At 45.1% G+C, this 15,626-nt stretch overlaps 1 protein-coding gene across 1 annotated transcript in view; it reads left to right on the top strand.

Annotated features, from left to right (window-relative positions):
- Positions 1-14,320, top strand: part of erc2 (ELKS/RAB6-interacting/CAST family member 2) — a 40,803-nt gene extending 26,483 nt beyond the window's left edge. The window contains exons 9-17 of the mRNA XM_060910546.1: positions 106-246; positions 3,759-3,958; positions 8,618-8,735; positions 8,876-9,036; positions 9,158-9,305; positions 9,675-10,232; positions 10,354-10,417; positions 12,398-12,570; positions 13,948-14,320. Of these exons, the coding sequence (XP_060766529.1) occupies positions 106-246; positions 3,759-3,958; positions 8,618-8,735; positions 8,876-9,036; positions 9,158-9,305; positions 9,675-10,232; positions 10,354-10,380 (1,353 nt within the window). The 3' untranslated portion in view covers positions 10,381-10,417; positions 12,398-12,570; positions 13,948-14,320. The remainder of the gene's footprint in view (positions 1-105; positions 247-3,758; positions 3,959-8,617; positions 8,736-8,875; positions 9,037-9,157; positions 9,306-9,674; positions 10,233-10,353; positions 10,418-12,397; positions 12,571-13,947) is intronic.
- Positions 14,321-15,626: the final 1,306 nt, after the last annotated feature.

The raw sequence follows: 15,626 nt of genomic DNA, 5'->3' as shown, positions 1-15,626 counted from the left end.
TGTGTGTGTGTGTGTGCGTGTGCGCGTGGGCACATGCTCTACAGGATGTTTCCCTCGTGTACCATCTGCTCATTAACATCTTGCTTTCTCTCCCTCGGTCTCCAGTCGAGTTTAATAGACCTGAAAGAACACGCCTCTTCTTTGGCCTCGTCCGGCCTGAAGAAAGACTCCAAGCTGAAATCTTTGGAGATCGCCATCGAGCAGAAGAAGGAGGAGTGCAGCAAGCTGGAGACGCAGCTGCAGAAGGTACAGCATGAATCAGATCAGTCCGAATTCATGAGTTTTATTGATTAATCGATGCACTGGATGGAACTGTTCAAGTCAGTTCAAGAAAGGTTTTGTGGTTAATTTTAAATTAATTAAATCACAAAAAACATTTGAGGGAAAAGTTAAAAATGTAAAAATTGATATCTGATATTTTATGCATGTGTATATATGCATATTATTATATGATTATTATTTTTTATTAAGAATAAATAACTAATCCCAGGCAATTAATTAATTAAACCCCATCAGAGAGTCGCAATTGGAGTTGGAGAAAACAGCCCCACACTTTCTCTCTCTCTCTCTCTCTCTCTCTCTCTCTCTCTCTCTCTCTAGTATTTACTTGCTTGTTTCATTAAGTGGAAAAAAATTCCATCATAATAGAAGGTGGAGATTCAAATTGCCAGAAAATCTTCTAACTTCCTTCAGCATTCCGACCACATGACAGTCGGGTGAAACCTTGGACAGGGCAGTTCCCCGAGACCCATGCTGAGAATAAAACACCCTTGGTGAATTCCCCGTGGATATTTTCTTGAAGTTGTAAACTGCTTTGAACAAATGTATCTGTCAAAATAATAATTAAAACCAAAACATGAATATTTCTTCCTAACACCCTCATGAGGTTATTGAGGTTTCACCCCTTTGTTCAGGAATGCAGGTCTGTGAGCTGTAAGCTAAACGCAGACTCGGGGGCGTTTCCACCCAGCGGTTACTAAACCTCCTGAAAACAAGTTGAAATAAAATCACCATCATGTTACAGAAAATAACAGGACACTAAAACCTCACCCATAGGCCACGCACTGGACCTGACGGTTTCTGTAATCTGCACTCCATCCTCCCTCCCTCACGCCCCGTATGTCCATCTGTGTCTTTTCATTTGATATGTTGCTCTTTTTTTCCCACTGATCTGAGATCAGTTTTGCTGTTTCTCTTTATAACAGATCAGATCAGGTTTCAGATCAATGACTGTTCCTGGATCAGTGATTTAAAACAAAAGGCAACTGAGACTGTACCTGGTCCTAAAAAGTGGCTAATGCTAAACCTAATGATGTTTTTCTGGGTCTCCCTTCCTCATTTTTCATCCTCCTCATCGTCTGTTTAACTCCTCCCCTCTTCCTCCTCCTCCTCTTCGCCGTTGCAATGCAGCAAGCTGAGCAGCTGTTCAATCAGATGAACAACCCTGTAAGTGTCTCTCAAGACCCACACACACGGCGCATACTGAAAGCATGAGGAAACACACACACACACACACACACACACACACACACACACACACACACACACACACACACACGCAAGGAAGCATTACTGCATTTCAGAACAGATGTAAACCAACAAAATTTGCTTGGTTCCAGCAAGAACTGAGAAACTGGCACTAGCTGGTAAAAGCTTGTAGGGACTGTGGTTTAGGTTCAGAATATATGGGATATATTTTTCTTTTCTAAATACTGTATAAATTTCTCTGTTATTAAAATGGACTCCATAGCCACCCGTGTCCAGGAGCCAAGGCAGCAAAATTAGCGATGCTTTCAAGGGGGCAGGTAAATAATCCCTCATCACGGCACCACGAGCCAATCGCAGCTGTCTGTGAGCTCGTGCATGCTGAAGAGGGTGGATCGAGCTCCATGTTTAAAATTAATCGCTAAAAACAATCACACATTTGCAGTTTTGCGTGTAAAATAATCACGCTGCCTCTTTTTAAGGAAGTATAAAACGGCTGCTTATTAAGTTCCACATTGACGACAAAGTTCACGCTCATGATATTTAAAGCTCTTCACTGGTTTCGACTCTGGTTTATCTTACTGATCTCCTGAAGCAGTTTAGCTGTGATATGTTTATTCCAGTAAAATCCTCCGTGGTTCCATATTCATTTTAATGGCATTCATGAGGAACCGTTTACATCTCGGCTCCAAGACTCGCAGACGTGTGAGACCAGAACTGTCCAGGTGGATTAATGCAGAATGTTCCACCACTACACATCACTGAAGCCCCATCCAAACGGGTTCCTCATGCCTGAAGTACGCTGCCGATACCATCCCAGCTTTTTTAAATGAAGCTTTAGAAACGATTGACTGCTCATCTCTCAGGCCAAGTTTACATTAGACCGCATCTGTCTCGTTTTCTTCGCGGATGCACTGTCCGTTTACATTCAACTGCCTGGAAACGCCGGGAAACGGGAATCCGCCAGGGTCCACGTATTCAATCCAGATCGTGTCAGCTCCGGTGCTGTGTAAACATTGAGAATACGCGGATACGCTGTGCTGAGCTCTAGCTGGCGTCGACATTGGACAACGTCACTGTGACATCCACCTTCCTGATTCGCTGGCGTTGGTCATGTGACGCGACTGCTGAAAAACGGCGCGGACTTCCGCCTTGTATCACCTTTCATTAAAGAGTATAAAAGTATGAAAATACTGCAAATACTGATGCAAATACTGCCCATTGTGTAGTTATGATTGTCTTTAGGCTTGCCATCCTTCCACTTGCAAGTGGTAAGTGATATGCGCTGGGATCACACACACAGCGGCTCAGTCCCGAATCACTGCTCGTGCGCTTCACTCGCGTGCTCTGTGAGCTGCGCAGGGCCGGAGTGCGCACCCTCCAGAGGGCACTCGCTGTTCAGGGCGGAGTGATTTGGAGCGCAGGATGCCTGCGGAGCCGAGCGTATCCGTGCATTGGTGTTGCTGTGTGCACGCAAATCGTGTATTGGTGTTGCTGTGTGCACACTAATCGTTTTAAAAACGTTAATCTGATGATCCGCTGATATGGTCTAATGTAAACATGGGCTCAGGCTGTGTGTAAACATAAGCATTGCAAGTGCAGCGTGTCTGCATGCCGTCATTTGCTGGTTTGCTGTGTGTCGGTCAACATCCTGCCACTTTCAGTTCTGTCACGTTAATGTGTTTGAGAGCGTCTGTGTGCAGATTTATGGGTAATAGAGCGCGGTGTGATGTTTCAGTCTGCGTCTCTCTGCTTTGTCTTTCACTCCTTTGTGTCTGTCATCATAGGTCGTGGACGCTGTCGTTGTTCATGTGCAAAAATGAGCTGATAGTGCAAATAGTTCTGGGTTTCTTTATGAATGAGCTTGAAGACACTTTATCTCAAGGAAATGCACTGGCTGTGTTTCACAACTCACTTCGACAAAAATAAATAAATAAATGAAAAATGCCGCAACCCAAAACAAATCACTTTCTCAATGGATTCGAGCGAAGTTATTGTAATTGGACTGAGCTGCATCTCGCTCAGATGCTCTCGGAGCAGTGCTTATGATCTGCATCTGAGTGCGATTGGATCAGTTCAAAACAGAATCCAGTTGTTTCATTTCGTTGGTCTGTTTCCTTACATGTAAGTTCTTAGAACAAATTAAATTCGCGCCAACAATTGATGCAGCTCACTGGATATCCACAGAAATGTCCGACACCATAAGAACAGTCTGCTCATCTTGGTTTAACGCGACTAGCCATCCGTACTCGTTGTTATTTGCTCTCCAGAAGGCCCACGAGGTGGAGGTCCAGCAGGTTTCCCGGGGAAACCCAGACTACATGGAGCGTGTAAAGCTCCTCGAGAAGGAGGTGACCTTCTACAAAGAGGAGTCAGGGAAAGCGCAGACAGAGGTGGAGAGGTTGCTGGATATCCTCCGTGACGTGGAGACTGAGAAGAACGACAAGGACAAGAAGATTGCTGAGCTGGAGAGGTGAGGACGCTGACGTTTCTGACATTTTACTTGAATAAAATTAATTTGAGTTCGATTTCTATTTTCTATGTTCATTACTGTAATGCTCAAATTAAACCCTTTTTTTTTTTTTTTTTTGCTCAGCAACATGTTGACTCACGTTATGAGGTTATATTTTTGTTTTTTTTGAACTTATCGTCCACTGCAGCTTTATCTTTAGGGCTAACAGGAAATATTGCTGAGATTAAGATTTTATTTACATTTTTTATTTATGTTTGACTACCATAGTTATTTACACCATGGTTGGTTTTTTTTGTGACTGTGACTTGAGGTGCTTTAGCAGTTTGTTCGATGCTCGCCAGGAAAAACAGAAATGACCAAACTATCATCAACAGAACTTTTAATTCTTGGATCTGTAGGTGAGATGTTTCTCTCTGCCAGATGTCACCATGCTATGCTGTTGCTCTCATAATAATAAAACTGTCTGAGACTGTTGCATTAAAAGTGCAACAATTTGGCCAACTTTGATGTTTACTAGGTTTGTGTTGCTTTACATAAAATTCTATCAGCATTAGGATCCGAATTCCTTCCTCCTTCTTACTTCAGAAATCTCATCTCGTCTCATCTCATCTTCATCCGCTTATCCGGGGCCGGGTCGCGGAGGCAGCAGTCTGAGCATGGAAGCCCAAACTTCCCTTTCCCCAGACACCTCGGCCAGCTCCTCGGGAAGAACACCGAGGCGTTCCCAGGCCAGCCGAGAGACATAGTCCCTCCAGCATGTCCTAGGTCTTCCCCGGGGCCTCCTCCCGGGGGGACATGCCTGGAACACCTCCCCAGGGAGGCGTCCAGGAGGCATCCGAAAAAGATGCCCGAGCCACCTCAGCTGATTCCTCTCAATGTGGAGGAGCAGCGGCTCTACTCCGAGCTCCTCCCGAGTGACTGTGCTTCTCACCCTATCTCTAAGGGAGCGCCCAGCCACCCTGCGAAGGAAACTCATTTCGGCCGCTTGTATCCGCGATCTTGTTCTTTCAGTCATTACCCAAAGCTCATGACCATAGGTGAGAGTCGGAACATAGATCAACCGGTAAATCGAGAGCTTCGCCTTTTGGCTCAGCTCCTTCACCATGACAGACTGGTAAAGCGACCACATCACTGCGGAGGCTGCACCGATCCGCCTGTCGATCTCACTCTCTATCCTTCCCTCACTCATGAACAAGATCCCGAGATACTTAAACTCCTCCACTTGAGGCAGGACTTCTCCACCTGGAGAGGGCAAGCCACCTTTTTCCAGTCGAGAACCATGGCCTCGGACTTGGAGGTGCTGATTCTCATCCCAGCCACTTCACACTCAACTGCAAACCGGATTGGGCAGCAGTCGAAGGCAGGGGCCTCGACGACCTGATCCCCGAATACAGTGGCTAGCTGTTGGGACATGGAATGTCACTTCAGAAATCCAGTTGGGAAAAATTGTGTAAATATTTTTTTCATTTTTGGTCAAAGTTCCATTCAGCTATTGGTGTATCACAAACAGAAAAGATGCTTTCGTGCAAAAAAGGTCATCATTTGTGGGGAAAAAACAACATTTGTTCAAAGATCTACCCCTTGTCTGTGATTGGTTCAAATATCACAAATATCGTAGCCACTTCAGCCAGATCTGATGTCACGGAAATCTCAGTCAGACTGTCGCAGCTCAACTGACAGCCCAAGTCAAAGTGTCCAAGAAAGTTTTTTTTTCCCTTAAATGTCCTGATGATCCAATATTTCGCTTTCATTTAGCTCTTTCATCATTTGAAGTATACCATACCACTGGTTGTGAGGAAAAGTGAACATGTTACGCTGCGTTCCACTTACCTTGGAAGTTAAGGAGCCGGGAATGACGTCATACCTGAATACAACAAATCAGAAAACCAATACCAGCCATTAGCAAGACCAATTCTCATCACTGTTAGCGATACCAGTCGATAACAAGGCATTACGTGACCTTTTGCTCATACAAACGCTGCAGCACCATGTCCATGGAGAGAAGCTGGACAGTGCTGTGTGTACGACTGATTTAACGAGACACAAATAATAGAGAAGTGCCAATAAATTGTATAGGTCATTGTGAGGGCGGCACGGTGGTGTAGTGGTTAGTGCTGTCGCCTCACAGCAAGAAGGTCCGGGTTCGAGCCCCGTGGCCGGCAAGGGCCTTTCTGTGCGGAGTTTGCATGTTCTCCCCGTGTCCGCGTGGGTTTCCTCCGGGTGCTCCGGTTTCCCCCACAGTCCAAAGACATGCAGGTTAGGTTAACTGATGACTCTAAATTGAGCGTAGGTGTGAATGTGAGTGTGAATGGTTGTCTGTGTCTATGTGTCAGCCCTGTGATGACCTGGCGACTTGTCCAGGGTGAACCCCGCCTTTCGCCCGTAGTCAGCTGGGATAGGCTCCAGCTTGCCTGCGACCCTGTAGAACAGGATAAAGCGGCTAGAGATAATGAGATGAGATGAGGTCATTGTGATTGTTACAGTACTGTTGATGCATGGAGCAGCCATCTTGGATTTTGAAGTGGGATAAAGAGATTCCTCCGACTTTCCGAATGGGAACTCAGAATTCCTGGCTTCCCAGTTCAAATAGAATGCAACACTAAAACAGCATTAGGTCTGTCTGTGAAAAACAAGGCAGGAAAGGGAGAGGATTTTTCAAAGGCTCGCTAGTGCCCTCTGTCACTCAGAGACTGCTGTTGCATTTCTGTTGGAGCATTTAGTGTCTGAACTGTGTTGTGTTTTCTGTTCTTTTCTGCTGGCTTGTCCTCTCTTTCTCTTTCTCTTTCTGTTTCTCCCACTCTCTCATTATCTCCTCGTCTTGTCATATTTTTGTCCTTTGAAATCCCACTATTTCTTTCTCTCGCTCTCTCTATCACTCATTCCACATCTTTCCCTGTTGTGTGCTCTCATATACGACTGTCCATCTCCATTTCTTCATTTCTCATCTCCACATCCGACGCTTATCCCCTCCAATATGAACATGACTCCACCTACTTGTGTCCTCGCATCTTTTGTCCCTTGCCTCTATGCCCCGCCCTGAGGGCAGAGCCCCTGCTGACTCCACCCCCTCAGTGTCCGCTGCCCCCCAACAGATTGGGGGCATGGTGTGGGACTTCCTGGGAAAGTGAGTGCTCTGCCCTGAATCATGGCTCGGCTGCGCCTGCCTGCGTGTCTGTCTGCCTGTGTGTCTGTCTGCCTGCATTTCTGCATGTCTTTCTGTTCTCTTGTCTGTCTCTTTCTCTCTGTCTCTCTCTCTTTCTCTTTATAGCTCTGTGTGACTGCCTTTCTGCGATTGGTTCTTCATGGTTGCTATTTCTGGGTAGCTGCTGAACATCCACTGACCCTTACAGCATAAATCTAGTGGAGAATCTGTTCCTAACAGTAGTGCATCTTGATGCTTGCATAAAAAGACAGTGTGGGTTGTAGTGTTTTATATTGTGTGGCAGTTTTTTGGATTTTGGTGTAATCAGTCATGCTTTCCTTCTGTCATTCACTTTGTGTCAAAGTGTCAAAGCATCAATTCATTCTTTCCCACACGCTGTGAGTCCGGTGACGTGTAAAGATTCTCCCTCCATATGCCACGTCCCATTTCTGAGATCATAACATTCACTGATTCATGTACATTTGCATCGTATCCAGTCTTGACCTTTGTCTCCAACACTTTGTCTCTGCTCTACTCTTTTTGTTAGCTTCTCCCCATTTTTAACCTCTGTCTCTTGTCCCTCTCTCTCACTGTCCATTGAATGGTGCCTCCCTCTAATCTACGGCGTTAAAAGAATACATCACTGAAAAAAATACTAACATTGCTGACAATAAATGGAAACTAGCAAGTGGCAGTTAGCATCCTTAACATTTGCAAACATGCTCACTGATTCTTGCTAGTAGCCTTTATTCATTGCTTGCCACGTTTGTATTTTTGAGGTACGTTATTCCTTTAAAGCCCAGAAGGCTTCTCGACTCAAAATCAAACAGAGTCTTGCGTCCTCAACTACTTTTCTTTTGGTGTAATGGTTGCACCCATGTTCCCAAGCACCCGTGTTCCCTTGCTCCTGTCCTAGCTGGGCTGATTAGGCCACTGCATGTTGGTACTCACATGCTTTGTGAGGCCGAACTAATGATGATGATGATGATGATGATGAAGCATCCTGCATTATCTCCTTCAGGACTTGATCTGAACCTCTGTCCTCCTTTCTGTGTTCTCCAGCTTTGTTTCTGATGACTCTAATTTTTTTTCTTTTCTCCTCTACTTCTCTGCTCTCCTCTTTTTCCTGTCCTGCAGTCTTGCACCAAGGTAAGTGGAGGCCTGGTCTTCCATTCTTCCTCACAACCTTGTTTCACTCATCAATTTGAGTTTCAGAGCAAATTTCAGGCTTTATCATTCATCTGAAAGAATGGCAAAGAATAGTAATCTGGAGTTTTGAAAAAATCTGAAATGAATGTGAGCTTGAGGCACATGAGTTCAAGTAACACTACAATCTCACAATTACTAACTCCACGACCCATTATGGCCATTCTGTAGATGTAAAAGTACTGATCTGATATCCTAAGGTGTGCAGTCTTGATAAAGTACACCATAAATGGGAAAATCAGGAAAAGAATGGATAGTTTGCATGAACCAGCTACACTCCCTGTGATTGTTGTAATCTTTCCACTTTCCAGGCAAAGCAAAGACCAGAACAAAAAAGGTCCTGCCATAAAGCTTGGCCAGCAAGCAGAGAAAAAGGGCAGTGGCATCCTGCCAGACCCTCGCAAGGACAACCCCATGGACAACGCCAAGGTGTGTGTGAGCACAGCTTTCAATGCAACTTCTTAAACCCAGATTCTGGACAAGTGTTGCGTTGATGAGTTGAGCATGCTCTGATATCCATTTACCTCCGACACACACACACACACACACACACACACACTGTCTCTCAGATTGAGGAGTTGATGGCGGTGCTGGAAAAGACAAGGCAGGAGCTCGAAGCCACGAAGCAGCGCTTGTCCTCAACCCAGCAGTCTTTGGCCGAGAGGGATGGCCATCTGACCAATCTCAGACAGGAGAGACGCAAACAACTGGAGGAAATTCTGGAGATGAAGTGAGAGCACCTTTTTTTGTTCATGCTTTCCCACAGGTCTAGTCTTTCAGACAATGACAACACAAACACTTGGCTAATTTCTTCTGATCTTGTCTTTGGGACTCTGTGTGTGTGTGTGTAGGCAGCAGGCCCTGCTGGCTGCCATCAGCGAGAAGGATGCCAACATTGCCCTCCTGGAGCTTTCCTCTTCTAATAAGAAGAAAACCCAGGAGGAGGTGATGTCACTAAAGCGTGAGAAGGATAGATTAATGCAGCAACTCAAGCAGCAGGTGAGCTTGAAACACACACACATGATCCTCACACTCACATAGAGCTGCCAGACACATTCTCTGAACACTCTCAGAGACCAAAGAAAGTGAGAAAATACTCGGAAACACTTGTTCATCAAGCGCTTGCATTCTTCACACTCACTACCACTCATGATTACTTCTGAGAAATCTTTTGCACAACACTTGGAAACACACCAGTTCGAAGTATACACACAAAACATGACACTCAGCCCCTCATATAGCACTTAGAACCACTTGCTCAGCACTCCAAGGCCCTCACAGAAAATGAGGTGAAATATCCAGTGGTTATAAACAGTTGAATTACGGCAGTAAATACATCTGTTTATAATGTTTCTGTAATCTTGACAGACCCAGAGCAGAATGAAATTAATGGCAGACAGCTATGAAGACGATCACTACCACCCTCATGGTCCTCCTCACCACCTCCAACCGGGGCCACCCCACCCCCATCCCCACCCACAAGTCCCACCTCCTGCCCAGAGTCAGCCTCTGTACCCACATGCCCCTCTTCCTCAACAGCAACCCCCCTACCCACATACCCTTCATCCCCAGCATCCACAACCCCTACCTCCACACCCTCATCCTCAACAGACACCTCATCCGCCGTACCCTCAACACCCCCAGCCACCTGGCCCCCACCAACACCCACCCAGGCCCCAACAGCCCCACCCACAGCACCCGCATGCCGGGCCCCCTCCTCAGCAACACCCACAGCACCCTCAACACGGGCAGCTGCAGCAGCAGGGCCCCCATCCCCAACACCCCCAACACCCCCAACACCCTCAACACCCCCACCACCCTCCCCATGCGGCTCCTCACGGGCCACACCCTCGACATCCAGCCCCGCACCACCGTGTCCCCGCCCGTGGGCCGCCCCATGCAGGACACAGACCCACTCCAGATCCGGTGGGTTTCGCTTTTGACCTGATTCTGTTATTTGCTGGCTGTGAGATTTTGTTTTAGATGTCTGTTCACTGACATTTTCACCTCTCGTCTAACTTTTTTAACTTCATGTTGCCACTCACAGGATGACGAGGAGGGCATTTGGGCATAACCATTTCCAAACCAAAGCTGTGCTGATCTTTTATAGGGTGAGATCACATGCTTTCTGTCCTTAATGTCATTGTTTCTTATGTCTTGGGAGAATGCCAGAATGCCCTGACCTTGTCCATACTCTAAACATAGTCATTAAGGTGCTTCACATCACCTTCTCTCTGTATCATTGATGTGCGAGATCCAGTTTTTCAATAATGTCACTGTTGAAATAAAAGACTGCTTTAAGATAATCGGTGCAAAATCATAATGATAAACAATTCTTGAAGCTTTTTAAAAACATTTTGTTTGTACTCACGAAAAACAAAAGGAACACAGCTCAGGATGTTTTTTAATTTGCAGCAGAATAATATCATTAATATTGTATGTTGTCATGCAACAAGGAAGTGCTCCAGGAGCTCATAGAGGCTGCATTGACCACTTATTTCACACAAACTGATTTCAGTCAAGTCAACTTTATTGTCAAATATGCTATACATGCTCGACATACAGCACAGATGAAATTTCAGTCCTCTCTGACCCACGGTGCAAACAGGCAATGCAATAAATAAAAATAGAATAATTGAAATAAACAATATAAACACTATAAACACTCTAGATAAGAACTAGACATAGACTAAACACTCATATATATATATATATATATATATATATATATATATATATATATATATATATATATATATATATACACACACACACACACACACACACACACACACATAAATTGGAGCAAATAAACAGTCAAGGGCACTTGAGGTATAGCAGGTAAACATGAAATAAGCAGTATAAACAATAAACTAATAACTGTTAAGGTGAGATAGTGCGGAAGAGTGCAAATGAGCGAGGTAAAGTGAGATGTGCGGTCCCTGAGTTCAGTGTGCGAATGAACGTTGAGTGTGTGTGTGTGTGTGTGTATGTGTTGGGGGGGGGGGGGGGGGGGGGAAACTGTGAGGGTGACATGTCAGATGCTGAAGGGGGGGCAGGGGGGAGTGCGAGCAGAATCTGTGGGAGGGGGCAGAGGGGGGAGGAGGGGCAGAACAGGGAGGGAGTTGAGCCTCCTGACTACCTGGTGAAAGAAACTGTCCTTGAGCCTGCTGGTTTTGGCCCGGAGACTCCGCAGTCTCCTCCCCGAAGGCAGCAGGCTGAAGAGGCTGTGAGATGGGTGGGTGGGGTCACCTGCAATCCTGATGGCTTTGCGGGTGGGGCGGGAGTTATAGATTTCCATAAGAGAAAGGAGAGAGACACCAATGATCCTCTCAGCTGCTCTCACGATGAGCTGCAGAGTCTTGCAGCAGGACACGGTGCAGACACCGTACCACGTGGTGATGCAGCTGGTCAGGATGTTCTCGATGGTGCCTCTGTAGAATGTGTGCATGATGGGGGCCAGGACTCTTGCTCTCCTCAGTTTGCGGAGGAAGTACAGACGCTGTTGGCCTTTTTTGGCCAGTGATGCGGTGTTGTTGCTCCAGGACAGGTCTTCAGAGATGTGCACACCCAGAAACTTGGTGCTGCTCACCCTCTCCACTGCAGCACCGTCGATAGATAGTGGAGCATGCTGGGTGTGCGCTCTCCTGAAGTCCACAACAATCTCCTTCATCTTCTCCACATTTAGGCGGAGATTGTTGTCCTTGCACCACATGGCCAAGCGGCTCACCTCACTCCTGTAGATTGTCTCATCGCCATTGTTGATGAGACCTACCACAGTCGTGTCATCCGCAAACTTAATGAAGTGATTAGAGCTGGATGTTGGTGTGCAGTCGTGGGTCAGCAGAGTGAAGAGGACGGGACTCAGAACACATCCTTGGGGGGCCCCCGTGTTCAATGTGATGGTGCTGGAGGGCATGAGACAGGGATCTTTAGGTCCCAGAATGTACAAAGAGCAAATCACTGGTTAGCTTCTGATTTTCATTATCAAATCCCAAATAGTTAGTGAACTTTTTCAAAGCTTGGGATAGGAGTCAAACATTCAAACATTACATGACCATTCTTTCTTTTTCTCTTTCTCATGATTCCAGATGAAAGTTGGAGGTGCATAGCCATGTCATACAGATAAAACTATCCATTATCCACTTGGCCGGACTCTATCTCCTATCAGGCAGACGCTTCAGCAGGGGGTCTTCACACTGAGGAAGAGGAGCAGGAGGGGTGTGAGTGTGTGAGGCCAGTGTGCAGACTCACACCTGAGCAGGTAGAAATACCTGAGAGCCTTAAAGCTGGCAGCATTCTCCAAATGAGAGATCATTTCAACATAAAATGTCGAAAGAATGTGAGAAAGTAAGCCGTGGTGGTTTTGTAGAAAGTTAATGTCGAGAATAGGTGCAATACGCTCGCATCCCACTGCAATGCACCATCCCTGGAACTATAGCTCATGCTACTGATTCTGAATCTTACTGTCTGTGACAACACACATAACCTGAGGTGCAATCTGGTTCATGGTGGAACAGTTTGTCGTCACATTAATTAGTGTGCACAGATGTAACAGACAATGTTTTCTGAATCAGGAGCAAACTGAAATGTAGCATCAGGCCTTGATAGAACTGTCCTGCTTACTCCACACAGTCACCTCACAGCTAAACATGTCAAGAGACCTGAAGGACACTCTGAGAGTGCAGACTTCCACCAAGAACAATTGTTGACTCTTCTACGATATGCAAATCTGCAACTGAAACCACTTTATATGTCTCGATATATTTCCAAAATGGTTAAAATTATGTGCCTATAAGTGCATTCCAGAGGATTACTGATACCCCACAAATATTGATTGGGATATGAAGTCATCATATTTCTACACTGGCTATGTTTTGTTACGATTGAACTTTACTGCCATCTACTAGATTTGAAAATGTATGGCAAATGCCATGTCTTGCATCATTTGCAAAAGTGAAAATAAATTCATAGCTCCGCCCTGTGACTTGGATCTGCTTCAAAATTTATCGGGTTCTTCCTTGGCCCAAGTTTTGCCCTTCCATCAGTCGGTTAGGTCGGTTTTGCGCAACCCTACTTCAAGTCAGACAAACAAAATGCACCTAAAACATATCCTCCCTGGCAGAGGTAAAAATAAAAGATGCTAGTTGTCACATGCAGTGCGAGGGCAGAACATGTCATCTCATCGATGAAACTTTGTTGAGGTCATAAACATGATGTGCTCCATTAAAAAAACTTTTCTCAGGAGAGGATAAGGACGATGGCGACACATCTTATGTGCCTATAAGTGCATTCCAGAGGATTACTGATACCCCACAAATATTGAAATCATACATTTGGGAAATCATACATTTGTTTGTTTCCCTTAGTCTGTACTAATGCAGTTAACTAGTGAAACTACATCAGTTATGTTTCTGGGGCAACCATAATATGGGATTAGACAGAACATTCGAGCATTTACATGGGAATTTATTATTCGTCCATCTCTGCACCACCATGACACTGATAGCTTCTAGATCTGTCGTTCCCCAGTTTTGTGTAACTCCACCCCAAATCATTTGAATGATAAAATATAAACTGATCAGTGCACAAGTATCTGATGAACTCCATAGATCACATACAGGTTTTTTCAATCTTGCAGATGGGAGAAGAGATCAGGATGGAGAGAGATGCAAGTCTGGATTTTGGAGACACAAATGCAGCTGGTGCCTGATGGATTTCCTGATCAGAACTCGGCTTTGGAGGACCTTTCTTGAACAAGACCCTGTAAGATGTCCTCACATGCAGTTGACCTGCTTTCAACCCTCTCACCTGCTTGTTTCCAGCCACTTACATGTGACTCTGTCTGCTCGTCCACCCCCCCTCTCTGACTCTGCTGCTGAGCCTGGACGATGGGTCCCGCCAATCAAAAAAAAAAAAAAAAAATCAATCATTTCACGCCTCTTCATCAACTGCCAGAAGGTTCCGTGGTCATGATTTTAAAAACAATGTTTAATATTGTTTAAAAAATCCATTGTCTCGAATGTTTTTACTGTTGTGTTACAAAATTATAATTTGGTAAATATTTTAGTACATATGAGTGTTGAGTAAACTGGGGAATGTGGTTTTGAGAGAAGTTCATGGTGGCTTCTTCACGACAGTGGAGAGTAAGCTGGATGTCATGACAAGTTTCGCTCCAGTCCAGATCTATCCCATCACTGGAAGCTGTGTATGCAGCATTATGGTAGACTCTTATAATCTGTTTCTCGCTTGCTGGTCAGAAAATGCATATGTACCATTTTGGGTGTGCCCCTTGACATAATCTTGACAAAATGACCCTTATCTGTATCGGCCTGCATCCAAGTTATGCTAATGAGCTAGCTAGACATCAAATGATGTGGCTAATGTTTAGCTTAATTTTACAGTGAGAGTGACTACCTATCAAACAAGCTTGCTACAGTATTTGGCAGTTTCTCTTTTGTGACTCAATTGCTAGACAGCTCAATGAAATACCTGATTTTCAGGTGCTGTTAGCTCGCTGATGAATTCTGTTATGCTTCCTGTATGGTACGCCAATGAGAGCCCATTGTAACACTTGCTAAGTTAATTAATAGCAAGCTAACTCAAGCAAGCTAGCTTTATCCATCCTTATCAATCTTGTACGTAAGCAGGACAGTCATTTACGCATTGTAGAGAACTCTGAATGATTTCCTCCAGTTGATGTTTGGGGTGAAGCTGCCTCTATAATCAATATGTCAGCTGTATTAGTTGCCCTTTCTGCTCATGTTCCTCCTTCGAGTCTTGGTTTTATGCACGATACTACGCACCTATGCACCTCCTGTCTGCCATCGATCTCGGGCTGCCGTGTTTGCCCCAAACACCACCACCATCATTATGAGGTAAATCACCAAAATGGGCTTAAAACAAAGGAAATAGGATCTCCAACCCGACTCCAGGGTTTTATTCCTAATGGTGCTTTTATTGGTGCTTTACACCGAAACATGGATGGAAACAGCCATCGCTACACTGACTGGTGTCCTGTTACGATGCGTCACTTTGCTATTAATTGAGAGACACTTGATTGGTCAAGGTTCAGGTCTGTGATACTTAACGTTGGGTGCTTGGAAACTATATCAGTATCCTCACTGTTCATATCAGAACAAAATTATCTGACCGTTGGGATTTGAAGTCAAAGAGTCACATAAGTCCAGGAAGATCTAAGCTCTTTTTCTTAGAGACAGCAGATGCTGACCTCATTTGATAAAGCACAGTGCGCTCAGGTCCTCATCATGTCAAAGGTCAAAAGGTCTTGATTCTCTTGACAACAACCCCCTAAACTTG

The sequence above is a fragment of the Neoarius graeffei genome, chromosome 26, assembly GCF_027579695.1.
Source record: "Neoarius graeffei isolate fNeoGra1 chromosome 26, fNeoGra1.pri, whole genome shotgun sequence".
Classification (NCBI taxonomy): domain Eukaryota; kingdom Metazoa; phylum Chordata; class Actinopteri; order Siluriformes; family Ariidae; genus Neoarius; species Neoarius graeffei.
This window is presented reverse-complemented; position numbering and strand designations above follow the sequence as displayed.